Here is an 18,847-nt window from a genome sequence, read left to right as displayed (position 1 = left end):
ATTAATTTATATGGTTTTGTCGTTTTATGCTAAACAAAAACGAAAAATCGTGCCGTCGAACGAGCCCCGTTTGTTTCGATCGGAATTAAAGGTGCCCGGGCACTTGCAAAACTTTTTTCCAACTTTCGTTCGTTTTTAACGCCTTCTTTTCTCATACTTGATCGTGCTTGATCGATTAATTAACGACGCTTTGATGACTGCCAATTCAGAAGCAGAAATCCTTCGTGTATGTATGCGCGTCTGTGACTTGTGACGAGTATGAGCGCGTACGAATGCGTGGAACGCATGCAATGATGTATAGAAAATTAGAGAAACCAGAGCCAAGTATTAATGTAAAATGTTGTAAATTTTTCCATCGATCGGGACGCGTTTATAATCTTTTATCTTTGCTTTTAGATGCAAATACGACGACATTTTATGTTTCACTTTCTTCTTCTTCTTTTTCTTTTTTCCCTTTTTCTTTTATTATTATTAAGAATCGTTATCTTATCGTTGTTCGTCGAGTTGCTCGATTTCGATCTGTCGATCAAGATACGATCTGTTCGTATTATTCGACTGTGTTTGTTTATTTATTAATTATTCGTTGGCGTTACTTTACTGTTTTATATTATATCGTGTATTAGCAGTTTGATACTAACGATCGATGTTGTTCTTATTCGTAAGTTTAATCGAGGATTTTTGACGATAAAGGAATGATATAAACGCGAACCCGACTACACGTTTAGTAATTACGTTACACGTAACGCGAAACTTGGGTTGGTGCCTTTCCGCCAGGTCTTCTTCCATTATCATTTAGATAGTACTGTCACGCAAACGATAATCTCGATGAATCAAAAGGGGTAACGTAATTAATAATTAACGATTTGATTCGATAAATAGTTATAGTGATGACAATCGTAATCGTAATTGTGATTATTCTTGTCAGTCTGATTATAACGAGGAGAGAATGCTCTGATTAAGGTAAGAAGAAGAAAAGATGAATTAACGTCTACCCAAGAAGAGAAGAAAAAAGAAGAAAAGAAAAAAAAAACAGAAAACAATTATAACGATAGCGTTTCACGATTACGTGACGAAAGAATAAATAAGAAATAAAAGCAATAGAGAAATTGTAAACTAGACGAGAAAACGAGGGATGGGAAGGGAAGGGAAGGGAAGGGAAGGGAAGGGAAGGGAAGGTGTCGAATGCTAACGAGAATAAGAAGAGACGATAACGCGAGGAAAGAGGAAAGAGGAAAGAGGGTGATTATAATTATGACGAAGATCACGATCACGAGAGGGGAAAAAAATGTTCTATCGTCTTTCGTAACGTTTTAAAGAAAGATCCTTCCTAATGTGTACGAACAATAAAACTTTCACCGTTTCCTACTATCACTTTCTTTCGTCATGCCTTCCCGTGTTAAATTTACAAATTTTTCTTTCCCATTATCGAAACGATCAGGCAGTCTCCTCCGCTAAAGATATTTCTGTGAATTTTCCTCGTTACTCGCTGATGTACGACGTGGCGAAGAAAGAGGGAATACCGTAAGAAAAGTACGATAATCGTACAATTATGTCGAAAACCATGCCCTTCATGATTTTTACTCGATGTAAATCTTCTTCGTTGAATATTTCGATTTTTCAGCATGGTTATCGAGATACGAGCGAGTAACGATAATAACGATGAAAGTAATTCTTAGCTACATCCGAATCCCTACAAACTTACAAGCAACGTTTTACAATGACGATGTACTCGACTTACGCTGTTTATAACGATAATATCTCCGATCCTTACTCGACAACCTTTTTGCAATGGATGAATAGTAGAATACTCATTTTCTTTACCGTGTCTCTATTTTTTCAGATACGAAATAAAATATACATGTTGAACATAAGACGTTGAAGTAATACCCTCCATGATTTTTATTCTTATTACGCGCATTATTATCTTCCTATTTACCAACGCAAGATGATATCGCTGTTTACGATTATCGCAAGAACAAGCTTAAAAGTGAATCAAGTATCGTGTTACGTAATACATTTACTTTTTCATTTCTATAATTCATTAATTTATTTCCTTGCGAAATATTTTTCCACTCCATAATTGCTTTTTTTTAGTTGACGGAAATTTTCATCGATTACAATGGCTTGATTTGTAACGCTTCGATCGTAACGTGTCAGCAATGTGAGCTGATGATAACCCGCGACATGGATAACAGGCTGATTTTTCTTAAAATCATGGTTGTGTTCGAGTCCAGTCTCTCGATGACTTTCGACACGCTCGCTCGGTATCGATCGATCCGCTGTCTCGTAATAAATTTGAAATATTTAGAAATTATCGATTTATCGAATTTATCTAAATCGATTAGACTGGTAAAGCCGGAGTTATTCGACTCGCTTGGACGCTATCGTTCGACCGAAAATTAACCGAAACAAAGATCAAACATTAAAAATTAACCAGATCCATTATTAAGAAAAACGTTCGTTCGTAATGGATTTTTCAACGTTTCTAACGAATGCCACGAGAAGGCGAAAGTCTAGTATTCTTCGCGAATTGGGTAAGAACTCCTAATTTCTTCGTATCTTATTTCTTGTTAATATCGTTTTCATTATCGCTGTTATAACATTGTCCGTGATATCTGATATTTTATTAAACAATTCGTGAAACTCTGTCTATCCTGTATCTCTTTGAAACAATAATTTATAAAGATAATTCATACGTAAATCAAATTTTTCCATAACACAGCGATGAGATTTATAGAAGCGAAAGATGCGATAAGTCTAGCTAATGGAATGCCGAATACAAAAACTTTTCCTTTCGTCGATATCTCCGTAACGTACAAGGGCGGAACAAAAGTAAAACTCGTCGGAGAAGAGTTGTCCTGGTCTCTTCAATATGGTCCTTCCCAAGGGTAATTTATAAAATAAGTAACAAGAATAAAAGATGCTTTACTCTACCGACGTAATAAATTCTATTTTACGATTATTACGATTTTACGATTTTACGATTAATTCAAGTTTCGTAATTCGAAATTTTCAAAATTGATACACGGCTGCTTGACGCGTTTTCAGGCTCGATTTTCTCGAAAACGAAAAAGCGTTCTCCTTTTCTTTCCCCGCTTTGTTCTCCACTTAGAATCATCGTTCGACTGTCTGTACCATGATTTCGCAGACGCAGCAATACAATCTATACGATAATAATGATCTTTCGTTGGTACTTTACGCCCATAACCTATCACAACGATGTCGTTGCATTCTTATTCCTAATTTTTTACGTTATATCATATTACTTAACTCTTGCTTACTAATCGCTGTGCATCTAGTGCTGGTGTATGCTGTATAGTATGCAATAATATTATACATATTATATATATATATATATATATTAGTATCGTATATTTCCTCGATCATCTTTCATTCTTTTATTTTTCGATTTAAGATACTTACCATTGTTAAAAAAGATGCGAGAATTTCAAGAATATTGGCACAAGCCGATATACAACGATTGGGACGTACTTTTCACGTCTGGATCGATGGACGGGTGTAGCAAAATTTTCGAGATGACTTTAGAAACAGGCGATCCTGTGATGATTCAAGCACCGACTTACGACGGAATTCTAAATGCGGTAAACCTACATACACATTCGTTTACTATCTTTTTCTTTTTTTCTTTATTATTTCCATCTCCCTTTAGACTAAATACCTCGATACTCTCAAGCCGTTTTAATAGAGTTTATTGTTTTATTAAACTCTTCAACGTTATTCACCTTTTCTTCAGCTCGCACCTTTAATGCCAGAATTCATCGAAATTTCACAAGATCGGGATGGTATAATTCCGGTAAATATAAGAAAAATTTGCGAAGAAAGACGAGACAGTGGTAAACCAATGCCAAAAGTGAGTTGCAGGGAATATCGAAAATCAAGTGATAATTTTACCTAATCGATCGTATATTACTACGTATTACTATATTCGGATATAAAGAAGGATACACTTGTTTCGTAGGTCCTTTACACGAATCCTACAGGAGCCAATCCAACGGGAACAGTTTTGACAGAATCGCGAAGAAGGGAGGTTTATGAATTAGCCGATACGTACAACTTTTTAATCGTCGAGGACGATCCTTATTGTTTCATCCATTTCGTCGATAAGAAACCCACCACCTTCCTCGAAATGGATACCAAAGGACGTGTAATACGTTTGGATTCTTTCAGCAAAATTCTAAGCGCCGGACTTAGATTAGGCGTTGTTACAGCGCATAAAGATGTTATTAAAAAATTAACTACGCATATGGAAGCAACGAATATTCACGCTTCCTCCTTATCGCAGGTAATGTTTACAATCATACGTACATCACAAATATTTCTTACGGATCAAAGTATTTTCCTTCGTCGATGATTATTACTTTTACAGGTTTTGCTGTTCAAATTATTAGATGTATGGGATTTGGAGAAGACACGGCAACATTTTAACGACATTCAGAAATTTTATCGCGAAAGACGAGACATTATGCTGTCTTTGATGGAAAAACATCTTACCGGTATATAATATTCAAATTACAGCAAGGTTTCGTTTTTTAAAAATCGAAAATTTTGAATTTAGTTCTTTTTTTTCATCTCGAAACAAAAGCATCGTTTATATTGTAGGATTGGCAGAATGGAACGTTCCAAAGGGTGGGATGTTCGTTTGGCTAAAAGTGAATAAAACGAAAGATGTAATGGAATTGGCAAGGATGAAGTGTATTTCCCGAGGGATTTTTCTTATTCCCGGTCATGCGTTTAACCACGACCGCTCGAAACCTGAACAGCATCTCAGACTGTGCTACAGTTACGCGACACCGCAAGAAATCGATAAGGTTCTTGTTTTCTTTGACTCCGTTTTGTATTTAATTCACCTAATAATTTATAGTATCGCGTCAATGTTCCTCTAACGTCTAATATATGTACGTTTCTACTAATTCAAGATCGTTTATATATTTCACGTATTCTTATGTGAAAATTATATTACGTCGTTTCTTTTTTTTTCTTTTCAGGCGCTTTCAACGCTAGCCACGTTGATACGCGAAGAGATAAGAAAATAGAACTGGAAACGAAGTTTTACAGCTATAATCAATTTCGTAATTCTTTTGTAATTTTTCGAATATGAATCATTAAGGAAATAAATATTATGTATCAAGCTTTTAAATATTTTAATTCATCTTCCGTGGAAAAAGAACGGATATAATACGTTATAGATGGATATATAATTTGCAATTTTTAATTTTTAATTCTTTTAATTTTAATTTGCAATGAGATACAATAAGATAAAAAAAAACAAAAAAGAAAAAAGGCATATTTCTATTCTTTTTTTGTAATTCGCAGCTAAATGCATGTAAGATTTCAATAGAAATCAGCATTAATGTTGTGTTTTCCTTATGGTTCGTGCAATATTTCACTCGAAATATCATGTATTCAGTGAATGGTAAATATCGAACTTGATCTTGAGTTATCGATATGATTTTGAATTCGCAATTTGGAATTTACGCTAGTAGCTGCGATGCGAATGACAAGAAAAATATCGCAAGGCTAAACGTTGGTAAAATTCATTTACGCTGGTAAAAAGGTTAGGTTATCTTCATTTATATCAATCAGCTGTGCCAAGTTCGTAACAGAAAGTGAATAATTTGTGATAAATTATTATTTCTCCGAGTATATCTTTGCTCAAATTATTATCAACTTAAAGTAACCATCTGTAAAATCAATAATAATTCGTAAAAAAATACTATAGAGAGAATAGTAGTTTAGCGAGTAGGAAGAATGAGCGAGGTTCAGGAACCTGAAACTGACAAAGTGGAACCAAACGTACTGTTAGAAGCTCGAGAAATCGGAGAAGACGATATTGAAAAGTTGAAAGGAGATACTGTAGGAGATACTCTGTATAGCGGCAAATGGATAATCAATATTTTACTTTCAATATCAAAGGTACGTATCGTAGTCTTCAGTTGAGTTACATTTGATTCGAGCTTGTATTAATTTCCTATGTTTCATTGGTAAATTTCAGTAAGTCGTGTTTTAAGAAAGTATTACTTAAATCTCTGTTATATTAAAGATGTTTATTTCGACAATATAAATAAGCTAAATTATGTCTTAATAATTATAATAAACTTTGTAAATTCATTCGTTTCGCCAAACAGTCTTAGCACTTTCATAGTTACGTATAATTGAAGCATTTTGATAGAAAATTATTTATGCGTTTAATCTATACAACGTAAGCATATCTACTTATAAGTACTTATATATTAACATTTGTTATATAAGCGTATTCAAAGTAATTTAAATAAATTGAATATTGCAAAGGTTCTCGAAGATGGCTGGAACGAGAAAGTGGAGTACGACTTATGCACATTGTGGGATATGACCGCAGAGAAAGACGTTGTTAACTTTCTTGTAGATAATGATTTTCTTAAAATTGCAGAATTTGCTTTGAATTCATCCGAAGAACCAAGGTTTACGGTACGATTTCTTTCAAGATTATTCTATCTCTTAAATCTGTATTTTATTTATCGAATAAAAATTTTAGAAAACATTTCCAGAGTTCCATGATTTCTAGACTATAAGAACTCGCAGTCCTTGATTTCTACACACCGTAAACTCCTTTTATATATCGAATCCTTTATGGTTCTTAATGATTTTCCAATTAGAATAACCGGATTGAAACGCTAATAAATAGAAGCTATTTGTTTATAACGTATCTAAATTTTGTTATGTCATAAGCTTACTTGCTAATCGAATAGTTGAAATTTCTTAATCTTATTTTCTATTTATCCTTTCCATATATCAAAACACTTTGAACCTATCTTGTACATATTCTTTACAAACCTCTTGAAAGATCCATAAATCCTAATAGTAAATTTTTGATTATCAAAAAAAGATACTATGTTTCTCTTTGCATTTTATATTATATAAAATATTATATATCATGTAAAAGCTTCCTAGTGTTCTTATTTTTATAGGAAATAATTTTGGGAATAATTGGCAATATGACTTGCGAACCGTCAGTGCTTGATGCATTGGGAGAGAAGGAGGAGCTTCTCGAGACAATTCTTCGCCTCCTTTCTTCCGAAGACACTGCTACGTTAGTACAAATACTTCGTCTTCTACGTTCTGCACTTTGGAATATTCAAATCAATCCTGAATCAAAATGGAGAGTTAATTTAAGAAATTCAACCTTTTTAAGAGAGGTGGTTCCCTTTATCTTGAAAAGTTCCACAAACGGTAACTACGATAATACTTACTCTTTGCAACAGTAGTAATAATGAGATTAAAAACAAATAGAATTTTGAATTTAATGCAGATCAAAATAAATTATTACAGAGGAACTTTTGATCGCGACGACAAGTTTTTTGCGTTCTTCGGCAGAGATCGATCTTTCATCTGGGAAAACATTATTGGACGAGCTATTCGAATCTTCTAGTTTTCTGCCAGGTGTCAAATTTCAATATATTTTTAACGAAAAATTATTCGATCCATCTGTATGAAATAGAAGGCAAACGAGAAATTTGAAACTTGTAGGAATGTTGGAATCCTTCGAAGAAGTTTTTCCTCAAGACGAAGCACCTTATTCGCCTTCGACTTTAAAATATCTTGAAGATTGGTTGGAGTTGTTTTCGATTGTTCGAAAGGGACATCAAATTCATCAGGAGATCTTGCAAGAAGACAATTTAAACAGAACAGTAGAGATTCTACGAAGAATTTTAGCAAGTTTTATCGATCCGTGGAATCTTTATCCTTTGGACGAGACCAAAGCTTCTTGCGTTCATAGATGTGCAGAAATGATTCTGGATTTTCGATGGAAAGGATTTTTAAGGGCAGACTCTACAGTTGATATAGATGCAACAGTTTTAAAAATTATAGTTAGCATCAACACAGGTGAATTATATCGTTATATACGAATGACTTTCTGTACTATGGATATGTAAATAATTTATGAATCTATGGTTATTTCCAGCAATGAAAGAAGAAGAAGAAGATTCCAAAGAAACAATGGGAGAATTACTAAAGTATCTTGTAGGATATTGGATCGAAGTGTCAAAAATCTCTTCTGCAGATGAAATTATAAAAATTTTGAAAATAAACGAAAAGCCTGTTACCGATCATACGATAAATTTATTAAAATCAAAAATTCCTGCAGAAAAGATCATCGGTATAATAAATGGATTATCGAACAAATAAAACGAGGGTTTAGAATAATAGGAAAAAGAAAATGATTAATTTGACCGATGAAAGCAATTTTTGATAATTTATAGCCTTTGATAGAATGAATTTGACGAGGATTGAATATTTTAATTATTTGATAAAACGAAGAATCTTTTTTCACTTTCATAAGAAATCGCTTCTACATGTTGTATACAACTGCTATCATATCCTAAAAAATTGTATTAGATTGGACAAAAATTTTGTATTAATTTTATATATCTTTATATTCTCTTTTTATATTAAAATGTTTTTTACCACTTTTAATCAGAAAATTTTATACTTCCTCAAAGGTGTATAAATAAAAGTTGGCATTGTTCTATAATTTTATTGCAATAAAAATTTGAGTATTTCAAGTAGTACATTAACAATATACAGTTTATAGGTACAAACGGAAGATTAGTTCTTCCTTTTTTTATAACTACTCCACTCTCGTTTTAGTCCTTTCTGTTGCTAATTATTTTACTTATATTTGTATGTCTTGCGCGTAGTCTTTATTTTATTGCGTTTTTAACGAATGCATACATTTTTATGCATAAGGTTCTTTTAACCGTCTTTTACGTTCTATTATACCTGCATTTGGTGATATCGTTTCGTCCTCGTTTCAAACTTGTAGTTCACTTGTTTATATGTTAAATCGTTGCTTTTTCTTGATTATCTTTATTTTTAGTCCCACTCTCCGATATACATGGCTCTGGGTGTAGGAGGAATCACACCTCTGGTCGGTACAGGAAACCTTCCATATATATGGTTATACGGTGATTCGTTTCTACCATCTGAATCTGCGAGAAAAGAGAAACGAAAAGTAAGGAACTTGTTAGTAATTTTTTAACTTTAATATATCGATCGATACGTTAGAACGTTATTATAGATTGAATTAAAAATTTTTCAGAACTTTTGCAAAAGTATGTTATAATGGTATACCAAGTCCACTTTCGAAGCTTCGTGCGTGATACATGATCGGTGGTCGATTGCCAGGTAAATGGCCATAAATTTGAGAAGATTGGCTACTAGCGTATCCGGTAGCAGCATACGTTGCTTGATTAGGAGGTCTGGCGTACATTCTTGTCGAGACTTTACTGTTTTTCGCCATCTTTACAAAGTTAGGAACACGAGCTCTTAATCCGCAGTAATACGGATCGTCTGTTAAAAACGAAAACATACGCGTACGATTATTAATTTGTCGAAGGAAGAGAAAAGAACTGTTATTATTTTTGTGTAAATATAAATAATAACGGTTTAAACGCGTGGATAATTTGTTAAACAACCGAAAGTTTACCGTATTTCTTTTTGTCATCGTTTCTATTTCTCTTGTCCTCGTTCGTTATGACGGGTTTTCTAGCATAGTCATCTTCTATGTCGTCATAATCAGGCTGAAACGAGTGAAACGAATATCATCGAATATCATTGTTTTAAAGTGACATTAAGAAGCAAGTCGTTTGAAGTAACGGTGGAATGAAAAATTGCGTAAATGTAATTACTTTAGGTATGTCATGACTATAAATATTCTCCCTTGGCGGTAGTTTCGGTGGCCTTTCGGCTCTTCTTTGTCTACTACTCGTTGATTGAGCGTAGATCTGTTCTCGAGCTTCTCGTTCCTGCTGGAACGCTTCGGAAACTCCAATCGAAGACGAAACTCCTGCTATACTATACGGATCTTCGTCGGGAATCGGTATCCTAGGTCGATTTTTAATATCCACAGGCCTTTGTAACGCTAGAACTAATATATTTGTACGGTTATGTGCGAGCACGCGTTTACGTTAAACGTCGAATGAAAGAATCGGTAATAATCGTTGATTCACTACACCTGGTGGTAATTTGGATTTCAACATGTCTAAACCGACAACGTTTACAATTAGGACCCAAACGGGACATTGAAGAAGGTCTGGTTCAGTTTTGACGAAAACAATCGCGCTCAGACACTGCATTTCTAATCTTCTTCTGTCCGGATATGCTCTTCGAGTCTCCCGGGAAAGATTCGTTTGAAACTTATTCATATCGAACACCTGGTAACAGATTTAAAAAGAAGGAGGATAGGACACGCAAAGAAATTTATTAGGTATATAGTATCTGTATAAGCGAAACGAAAGAAAGAAGATTCGAGGAATTGGAGTAAAATATATCGCGGAACGCTTACTTTCCCCGGTTTCTCGTGTTCTAACGCTCCTTGAGAATTCCGTGCAATTTCTGCTCCAATTGCGTTGTCTTCCTGACTGGTCGGCTTTATGTAAACGTTATTTTTACACAACCTTTTTATTAATATGTTCCCTTGCTCGTCCATTTTAATCTTTACACCTTGGTTAATGTGTTTCTTCGCCTCTTCGGTTTTCGTATCCCTCATAGGATTTTCGAAACCGCACAATCCTATCCTATATTTCACAAAGAACAGAAGACGTTTCCTCTACAACTTTTCTTTTATACATTTTTTTTTCTTTCTTTTTTCTTTTTTAATACTTTACTACCGACTACTACTTGTTTTTTTATCTGCTTTGTTGACTGTTTAACCGTGTTAAGGATTCTTGGAATTTCGTTTGGAAGATTGCATTTAAAGATCGTAATACGATTCGTTTACCTGAAACCATCGAATCCATCGTTAGATCCATTAATCGTGAGAACAGGTGCCCTGGCGTACGCTTTTGCTACCCTGCGGTTCCTTTCGAAAACGATTACCTTGGCCCAAATTTCGTCGTCGATTTGGTTCCATTTGTCCAGTACTTCTTGGATATGATCCTGAAATAAAACATCAATGTTATACCATCGTCGTATACCTGTTTTTCCTCGATATAACGTTATATATACAGAGTGAACCAACTAAATTGAACCAAATTGAATATCTCGAATAATAGAGAATAATTGTAAGGGAAAATTTGTCAAATTAAAGTTACTTGTGACAAGGGAAATCATATATAATTTTTATATCGTATACGTATAATCGTAACAACTTGTTCTTAAACAGTGTCCAACGTTTTATCTCTTACATCTATAAATAAGAGAATGTTTAAAATACTATTATCGATACAGTGGTCTGCAAGCGATCAAAGCGATCAAAGTTAACCGGTTCTAGTGGGTTGTAACCTTAACTGACTTGACTTAACTTAATTGTTATTATCATTATTAATATTACTAAATATCACTTTTATATTATCAGCGTGTGTATTAGCACTTTACCTTGTAAAGTTTATCAAGATTATACCACACGTCCTCCTCGTCTTGATCCTCGTATTGCGCTTCAACGAGGTTGTCCCTCGATCGAGATAGAATCTTCCGCCTCGATACCATTTTTCACCGAAACACTCTCTCGATCTATGCGAAAACATTCGTTTCTTTTTTAGAATTTTGCGTCACGCGCGATTTCACGTATATTTAAAATTGTCATCCCGATATAATTGCTTGGTATAATTGGCGCGAATTTGGCAAATAGTCTTTATACTTGTATATTTAAGCAGCGATTAGACGAATACTCGTTGGTCGAATATCGCGTTATCCATGTACTTTGAAAGTTATCGTGGTTACGTAACAAAGACTATCGAGCAATAATTCAATTTTTTAAGAGCAAATATAAACAGCCGATACTTTCACCGTGCAATCTTTCTACGCGATGTAATAAGTACGCTGACCACGTAACTCCGCACCTGATTAAATAAATGTTATTATCTGAATTTTATTTTATCTATCTTAATACAGTTGGAAAATAAAACGGTAATAATCGCTCGACTTGGCTATTCCATATTAACGTTTTTATAATCCTTTTAACGTTATTAACTTTTAATTTTTAAACACGACATGTAAATGCAGTTTAATTTTGTATTATTTTCAATTTATTTTACAAAATATTTTAATCGAACGACGTACGATCATACACTTAAAAATTTCTATAGTTGCCTGTTGGTCGTTAATTCGTTAATTCGTTAATTCTTTAATTCACTGGATCAAAACATTTATACATTTTACCTTGAAATTCACACGTGTCAAATACTAGAAATAAATCTTTCTCTTTCAGAATAGACAGAAGAAGAAGGAGGAGAAGGAGGAGAAGAAAAAGAAGAAGAGGATCAAAGGAACAACTTACACTTACACTTTCTCGCGTAACACCGTGTTGCGAAAAATCGTACGTTTCTTTAGTCATTCTTGAGTCATTAACATTTCGAGGAAAGAGAATTTGAATCGCGTTGGCAAAAGCGACGTGTCTTTCACCTTCTCGAAACGATGAAAAGCGGGGAAGACGAGACGCGCGACGAGCGACTCTGTCCGAGGCGATGTTGAAAAATTGTCTAAACGTATTGCACGCTGGTGAAGGGGGCAGTTGGTACGGGTCTGGCGGCGCTCAGCCTTCGCATTCTTCGGAGAGAAGTGAAAGCCAGGAGTTTCAGGGAAATTCTATGCGGAATCGAAACCCTTTTTCCATGGTGCTTCGCTCGGACGTAAATCGTTGGAAAGTTCATCGTCTATATATTTCCATCTTCTTTTCCTTCCTCTCCTCCTTCTTCCTCTCTTTTGTTTTTAATCGGAAAGTCGACTTGGCATACGCGCCATACGAGAATCTCTCTCTTCTCTCGAATTATCAAAAGTCAAAAGACCGTTACTTTGCTTTTCGTTTCGCCAAAAGTCGAAGAAAGATCATTTCGTATTAATCTCGTTTTCCTTTGCAATCGCGTTCCCTTGTTTCTTCGTCTCTATCTAAGAGAATTCTTTCACCGTGATCTTTCGTTTTCTCCATCTTTCTTAAAGTCGTCGTCGTCGATACCGTATCGGCTATTGCAAAGATATTTCAGACAGCTACTTTATTGTACTTTATCGTAATGAAATCTCCATCGATTCTCTATGTAGATTAACGCGACTTCTCGCGTTGCCATATTAGGCTGTACCTATTAGCACGTATATATATATATATAGCAGATGTAGCAGAAAATTATATGGTAATATTTGATCGTAGAAAAATTGTCTACTTTCACGTTCCTTTCGGTTAATTCGAACACCGAGCCAAGGAATATTCATATCGAAAGTTGTTCCTCTGGTAAAGATCGTAGGTCGCTAGTGTCCAAATACGTTTTACGTGATTTATTCGAGAATCGATCTTGCGCGTATTCGAATTATTCGAGTCTAATTTTTAAGAGCTTTCGGGAACCTTTCTATTTTTAATAGCGATGGAAAACGTAATTCTTTCTATAATTCTTATCGATAAATAAAAGGTAAGAACGTAACGTAAAGGAGTAACGAAGGAACGGTGCATTGAAATCGCTATCGGTAGCCGCGATACGATAATTATTCACAGCGAAACATCGATTATACTATGCTTGTTCTTTTCTAATAGTACGAGAGATATCGCTCTACTTTTCGTATCATTGATATCGAACATATCGTGCAACGTTGTACGTTCGAACGTATCGTGATATACAGATCGATTAAACCATCCTCCTCCGTTTCTTTATTATTCTACGTCATTGCAGGAGATGCTCGAAGATTTCGAAAAAGATAAACGAAAATCATGTACCGGTTGAAAGTCAAGGAAACCTACATATGCCATAAAACAAAAAAAAAAAAAAAAAAAGAAAAAAAAACGAAGGAAATATTTCCACGTAGCGCATATCCTATTTTCGTGGCACGATATTCGATTACGTGGCTGTCATACTGGAACGCGGCATATAGAACACGTGGAATATATTCGGTAAAAGTATTTATAAATTCGGATCGTATTTGCAAAGGAGCGTAACGCTTGACCGGGGCCGTGCAGCGACTATGCGTGCAGCCGCAACATCTTTGGATCGTTGCGTGTCGAGACAAGTTGCGAGAGAAGTTTTGAGCATTTTTAGAATGTATCGGCCGGTGTCGGTTTTTCCACGCTGCTTAAAGGAACGAATGTGCGCCGTGCCGTAAGGCGTGCACGAATCGAATACGAAATGCGTGTTCCTTAACACGTTTCGCGGACGTACCTAAGTACGTGCGCATATAAACGTTGTACGTGTGTGCTATGTACGTACCTATGATATACGTATGTAGATACGAAAGTATGTGCCAATATACATATATAGGCTCAAGTAGATATCACGTACAGTACCAGTCCATAAGCTTTCGGACACGTAGTACATTTAAAATCTAACTATACTCGTCTCTGATAAAAGTCTGAATTATTTCGTCGTTATAATTTACATTCGACAGAGAATTGTTTGAAACTGTCCGGCTGTATCTAGACATAGCTTCGGATAGCTCGAGAAGGGAATACGAATGTCGTTTTAATCAAATAGTCGTACTAGATTCGTTTTTATAAGGCGATCGTTTGATAGATAAAAATAACGTAGATGGATTAAATCATCTGAAAACTATAATGTAAACACGACTGTAGTAATAACGAGAATACGAACGTCTGTAGTTGAAGGATAAAGGATAAATGAACGTCGTAATTATAAAATGAAATCGATATTAATCGATTAATCCTGTCGTATTTTAGTAGATATTATATATGCATATACGTATGTATTACGTATGTACGCGCCGCGACATCGCCTATTAATATAGGCGTTGAAATCTCCTTCTACCTATATCTATCTATCGTATCTATAAGATTGAGATTCGCATAGATATTAAAATTGCACTTTTCCTCTATTTTCTATTACTATTTCTATTACTTTTTCTATTTAAAACAGACGAGTAGGCATTTCTTTGGTTGCTTGAAATTTTCATTTCTTCGCGTTTAATCGCTTCTAAGTTTAATCCTCTTCTATTAATATTACAATATCGTTATTACAATTTCTTACTGATCGTTCGGTTTTATCGCGGTTAACGGTACCGTGTGAAAGAAAGGAGGAAAATCAAGCAAGCATATTCAAATTTTGATAAAAGATTAGATTACGCACTGATTACCGAATCCTTTATATATGTTTATAAAGCAAAGAAATTAGAAAATAGATTCGGGCAATCCTTGATACACAGACATTGACTCTGAATGCCACTTGCATTTCTCTACTAATTACTCGAGTATGTAATTAACTGAATAAAATAGATGATCGGATAAGTGAATTCGTTAATGCATTAAAATTTTAAATACGGTAACACCGATTGTTAAATATGTTGGCGATAAACACCGGCAGATTTTCGGTTCCACGTGTAAAGATTCATTTTTCTCATTTTCCGAGCAAATACTTCTAAAGAGCGAAAAATATTTTGAGATGTATAAAAATATTATAATAGAAAAGTAAGATATCGTCACCTACTTACAATATTCATATACATTTCCAGTGTTGTTATTTGAAAAACAATAAAATATTGGAAAATTCTGCGCCATTTTACTAATAATAAATGTCAGAAGAATTAGTAACAAAGTAACAAAGAAGTGTTATTAATAAGCGACGTAATATTTAAATGAGAAATATTTTAAAAATCTATTAAAAATCTATTTCAATGCTAATAGATTATCGTGTAATCTTTAATCTTTATTATGAAAATATCTGTCCAATGGCATGGGACTTTCACTTTTGTTAATGGTCGAATAATCGAATAGTCTAAAACGTCCGAGTAATGGAGAATCATACTGAAATAATGTTCGGTATATATTATTTTCATCTAAAAGATCTCTAATTTAATATATAATAGCTAATTGTATAATCTTTCTCATTGTCCTTCCATTTTCTTCTATTCGATTATTTCAATATTAACGTAAGATATTAAGGTAACATCGATAGAAATATTTCATACTTGGAATACGGTACCTGATCGCGTATGTTCGATTAAACGAATCTTTTTAATTTTAGCAAAATAAAAAAACAGATTTTCTTTTTGTAAAAAAATCTTCCAACTATAAAGACGTTCACACATGTCAACTAATAAATCCCATATGTTATATACCTTCGTACAGTTCACGAGTATCTAAAAAATGTATAACATCTTTTACGTGAATTGTTCGAGTTCCGAATTATTAATCTTAATTTTGGCCTCTAACACGATGAAAGATTGCACGTGTAATTTTAACTTTGCCAATTAATTTAAAAAACAACGCAAAACCATTTGTGCGAGCAGCATTTAAATTACTCAAACGGTAATATATATAACAATGGACATTAGTATCTAAAATCTAGTTGCTACGAAACCGAAGATATCTGTGTTAAGACTCTTTAAAAACATATCTTTTCATTTTCTTAATCTGCATACCTTTCTTTGGCAACAAAACTTTTCCAAATGCCTTTCAATATGGTTCGTAAACGTCAAAGGCACTCGCGTCTTCTCCATTACCCATAATTCACTTCCTGAAACCGCGGGATTCACGCTCGCAGTTTGTTTATCTCACTTCGATAAAATGAAAGAAACGGACAAGAAATTTTTTAACGTAAATCGTATCTTTAGATCGATTAAAAACCCGAGAAAATTTATCCAAGTTTTTTAATATGGCGCAGCTTTGAAAGAGCTTTGCCCACTGAACAGTGAGAACCTATCCGCCATCTTGGTGAACGCATGCGCTGTCCTCGAGACAAGTCGAGGACGAAGGCCACGCATGCGCGGTATTGGTCTCTTCATGGACCCCTCTTCGTGCTACACGGGCCTGAATTGGGACAGTAGAAGCGATGGCTTCGAGTGTGAACAGACTTCGAATGTGAACAATAGATCGCAATGTCAACTTATCTTATTTCACGTTATATGCATATACTATTCTCCGAGTACATTTATATCTTTTTATTTTATATATATATATTCATTTACATTTATTATTAAATGTTACTAAATCAAGTTTTTTAACTACCGTTTCTGTTACTACTCTAAGCTAGGCTGCAAAATACTAACAAAAGATCGATGCTACGTTAATACGTATATATAATAATGTATATTCATGTTTTATTTAAATTATCTTAATTTTTTTGTAATATTTTAACGCACGAATAAAATGAAACTCCATACGTTTATTGTATACAGTGACATGATAAACGGATAACGTATCCCACACCCCCTTTGTATGCCAACGGACTACTGTCTCATTATTTATTATAAATGACATTTTACCTCGCATGATGATGCTGTTTTTCATTTTCATGCAACTAACTATATATATAGTTAAACTGAATATGTATAGGGTTGACAAATAAGTGATTGCGGATTTTTTCAATACCATCTAATGACAAGAACCGCGATCACTTAATTGTCAACCCGATACATAAATGGGAATAGAGAATTTGCAGCGGATTGCGTTTAGTAAAACACAAGCAAAGTACATTTAAATTTTTATTTTGTTAAGAGATATGTGGAAATAATTAAGCAACGAGAGCGCTAGCAGTTGAGCTCTCGTACTTCCAGTTTGCTGGAAGCGTCCCCTTTGATTTATAATATCTAGCAAGCCGATGGATTCGAGACTCCACAAGAATCAATCTAAACTTGCTATCTTTGTCCTTGCGGTTCCTTTCCAAATGTTTTCTGATAGCAACTGCTTTTTTTATTAAATAGTATAGATCCTCCGGTAAGTCTGGGGCAAGCCCCATACTTTTGACGATCCTGAGAATCTTGTTTCCAGTGCGAAAACGCACCTGTGCCACTCCATGAGAATCTCTAAGAATCACACCTACGAGATTTGATTATCTATTTAGTCGTTACTCTCACATCTACGAATATTGTACTCTTGAACAAATGAAAAAATTCAATAAATTTAACTTTTAGCTGTTGGTAAGTACCTATAATAGCATGACAAAATGTCATTACCATCTCAAAAGTCACCGTTTTTTACTGTCGCAAATTATTGATAAGAAACAACGATCGAACACTGAGTCTTAATCAATTTGCTTGAAATACACTAAATTTGTACAAATGTCGATAAATTAAATATAGGAGAAATAAAGACGTAATTTGTATTATGACAAATATGACAAATATAATATATTAATGTGCAGATGTAAATTTTAGAATATTCAATAAACTAACTATATCGTATAAAATAAAACATTACCAATTTGGGACGGAGTATGCCCTTTTTTTGCTAGTTTGTAAATTAATTCTTTACAATCCTCTGGTGTCAATTTCAACCATGTTGGAACGCTCCGTCTATAGGGTAACGCTGATTGGGATATACCCTTTCTGTAATATTATTAATTTTTGTTATTGAAATGCCTGGTGCTTCTAATAAAAATTATCTGTTAACAAATCAATTATATCTAAGCAGAGATAATATCAGTCAAGAAATATACTATTAACTAATTCCTTTAAAAAGTATTAAAATATTTGAAGGGGACAATTTGAGGTTATGTATACAAAAGGACAGAGGATATGAAAAGTTTGTACACAGAAAGCAACATATTCTCGATTCCAAATTTTAAACTACCATAAACATGATTAAAATATAACAAAACGGATAAAATGTCTCAAAACAATGTGATTATTACTACTTTAAATAAGGATCACATGGCCGTTAAGAAGACACGGCTGTGTCAATTATTTATGCTACAACTTTATAAAGTTGTATTATATGGCAGAAAAAATTAAATGGTACGCAGGAAAAGAATAACTTTTGCATATAACTATTGAATGTAATAATAAATTACACTGAAATTTAATTAACTTTACCCTGGAGCGTGCATGCGACCCATTCTCGTCTACTTTTCGACCACAAAAGACAGCAACGCTCTTGTAACTCAGTCAGGTGGTAGAATTACAAAACAACTTAAAATTTTCC

General features: G+C 34.1%; 4 protein-coding genes across 4 annotated transcripts; 2 read left to right on the top strand and 2 right to left on the bottom strand.

Moving 5' to 3' along the window:
- The first annotated feature begins 2,226 nt into the window (after positions 1-2,226).
- On the top strand, positions 2,227-5,141 carry LOC132912431 (kynurenine/alpha-aminoadipate aminotransferase, mitochondrial-like). The gene is made up of 8 exons (XM_060969836.1): positions 2,227-2,534; positions 2,723-2,888; positions 3,416-3,602; positions 3,755-3,871; positions 3,980-4,303; positions 4,388-4,514; positions 4,621-4,829; positions 5,007-5,141. The coding sequence occupies exons 1-8, from the start codon at positions 2,468-2,470 to the stop codon at positions 5,052-5,054; spliced, it is 1,245 nt and encodes a 414-aa protein (XP_060825819.1). The 5' UTR covers positions 2,227-2,467; the 3' UTR covers positions 5,055-5,141.
- Positions 5,142-5,432: 291 nt separating this feature from the next.
- Positions 5,433-8,216, top strand: LOC132912430 (protein saal1). Its single transcript, XM_060969835.1, has 6 exons — positions 5,433-5,934; positions 6,310-6,465; positions 6,966-7,227; positions 7,327-7,437; positions 7,525-7,881; positions 7,961-8,216. Exons 1-6 carry the CDS (start codon positions 5,770-5,772, stop codon positions 8,182-8,184), a joined length of 1,275 nt encoding a protein of 424 aa, XP_060825818.1. The 5' UTR covers positions 5,433-5,769; the 3' UTR covers positions 8,185-8,216.
- A 302-nt stretch (positions 8,217-8,518) lies between these two features.
- LOC132912428 (uncharacterized) lies at positions 8,519-16,648 on the bottom strand. The gene is made up of 9 exons (XM_060969825.1): positions 16,348-16,648; positions 11,374-11,508; positions 10,778-10,935; positions 10,343-10,574; positions 10,013-10,211; positions 9,687-9,925; positions 9,485-9,578; positions 9,130-9,348; positions 8,519-8,987 (listed from the first exon to the last, which is right to left on the bottom strand). Exons 2-9 carry the CDS (start codon positions 11,482-11,484, stop codon positions 8,872-8,874), a joined length of 1,368 nt encoding a protein of 455 aa, XP_060825808.1. The 5' UTR covers positions 11,485-11,508; positions 16,348-16,648; the 3' UTR covers positions 8,519-8,871.
- A 748-nt stretch (positions 16,649-17,396) lies between these two features.
- LOC132912442 (small ribosomal subunit protein uS15) lies at positions 17,397-18,828 on the bottom strand. The gene is made up of 3 exons (XM_060969855.1): positions 18,739-18,828; positions 18,125-18,252; positions 17,397-17,743 (listed from the first exon to the last, which is right to left on the bottom strand). Exons 1-3 carry the CDS (start codon positions 18,759-18,761, stop codon positions 17,439-17,441), a joined length of 456 nt encoding a protein of 151 aa, XP_060825838.1. The 5' UTR covers positions 18,762-18,828; the 3' UTR covers positions 17,397-17,438.
- Positions 18,829-18,847: the final 19 nt, after the last annotated feature.

The sequence above is a fragment of the Bombus pascuorum genome, chromosome 12 (genome assembly GCF_905332965.1).
Source record: "Bombus pascuorum chromosome 12, iyBomPasc1.1, whole genome shotgun sequence".
NCBI classification, from domain to species: domain Eukaryota; kingdom Metazoa; phylum Arthropoda; class Insecta; order Hymenoptera; family Apidae; genus Bombus; species Bombus pascuorum.
This window is presented reverse-complemented; position numbering and strand designations above follow the sequence as displayed.

Coding starts and splice junctions, on each gene's coding strand:
- LOC132912428 (XM_060969825.1), bottom strand. CDS start 11,484: ATGGTATCGAGGCGGAAGATTCTATCTCGATCGAGGGACAACCTCGTT. Junction 10,936..11,373: donor ATCTTGATAAACTTTACAAG/GTAAAGTGCTAA, acceptor GTTTTATTTCAG/GATCATATCCAAGAAGTACT. Junction 10,212..10,342: donor AACACGAGAAACCGGGGAAA/GTAAGCGTTCCG, acceptor ATCTGTTACCAG/GTGTTCGATATGAATAAGTT.
- LOC132912430 (XM_060969835.1), top strand. CDS start 5,770: ATGAGCGAGGTTCAGGAACCTGAAACTGACAAAGTGGAACCAAACGTA. Junction 5,935..6,309: donor TTTTACTTTCAATATCAAAG/GTACGTATCGTA, acceptor AATATTGCAAAG/GTTCTCGAAGATGGCTGGAA. Junction 7,438..7,524: donor ATCTTCTAGTTTTCTGCCAG/GTGTCAAATTTC, acceptor TGAAACTTGTAG/GAATGTTGGAATCCTTCGAA.
- LOC132912431 (XM_060969836.1), top strand. CDS start 2,468: ATGGATTTTTCAACGTTTCTAACGAATGCCACGAGAAGGCGAAAGTCT. Junction 4,515..4,620: donor GATGGAAAAACATCTTACCG/GTATATAATATT, acceptor TTTATATTGTAG/GATTGGCAGAATGGAACGTT. Junction 4,830..5,006: donor CACCGCAAGAAATCGATAAG/GTTCTTGTTTTC, acceptor TTTTCTTTTCAG/GCGCTTTCAACGCTAGCCAC.
- LOC132912442 (XM_060969855.1), bottom strand. CDS start 18,761: ATGGGTCGCATGCACGCTCCAGG. Junction 18,253..18,738: donor GGTCGCATGCACGCTCCAGG/GTAAAGTTAATT, acceptor ATAATATTACAG/AAAGGGTATATCCCAATCAG. Junction 17,744..18,124: donor GCATACTCCGTCCCAAATTG/GTAATGTTTTAT, acceptor CAAATCTCGTAG/GTGTGATTCTTAGAGATTCT.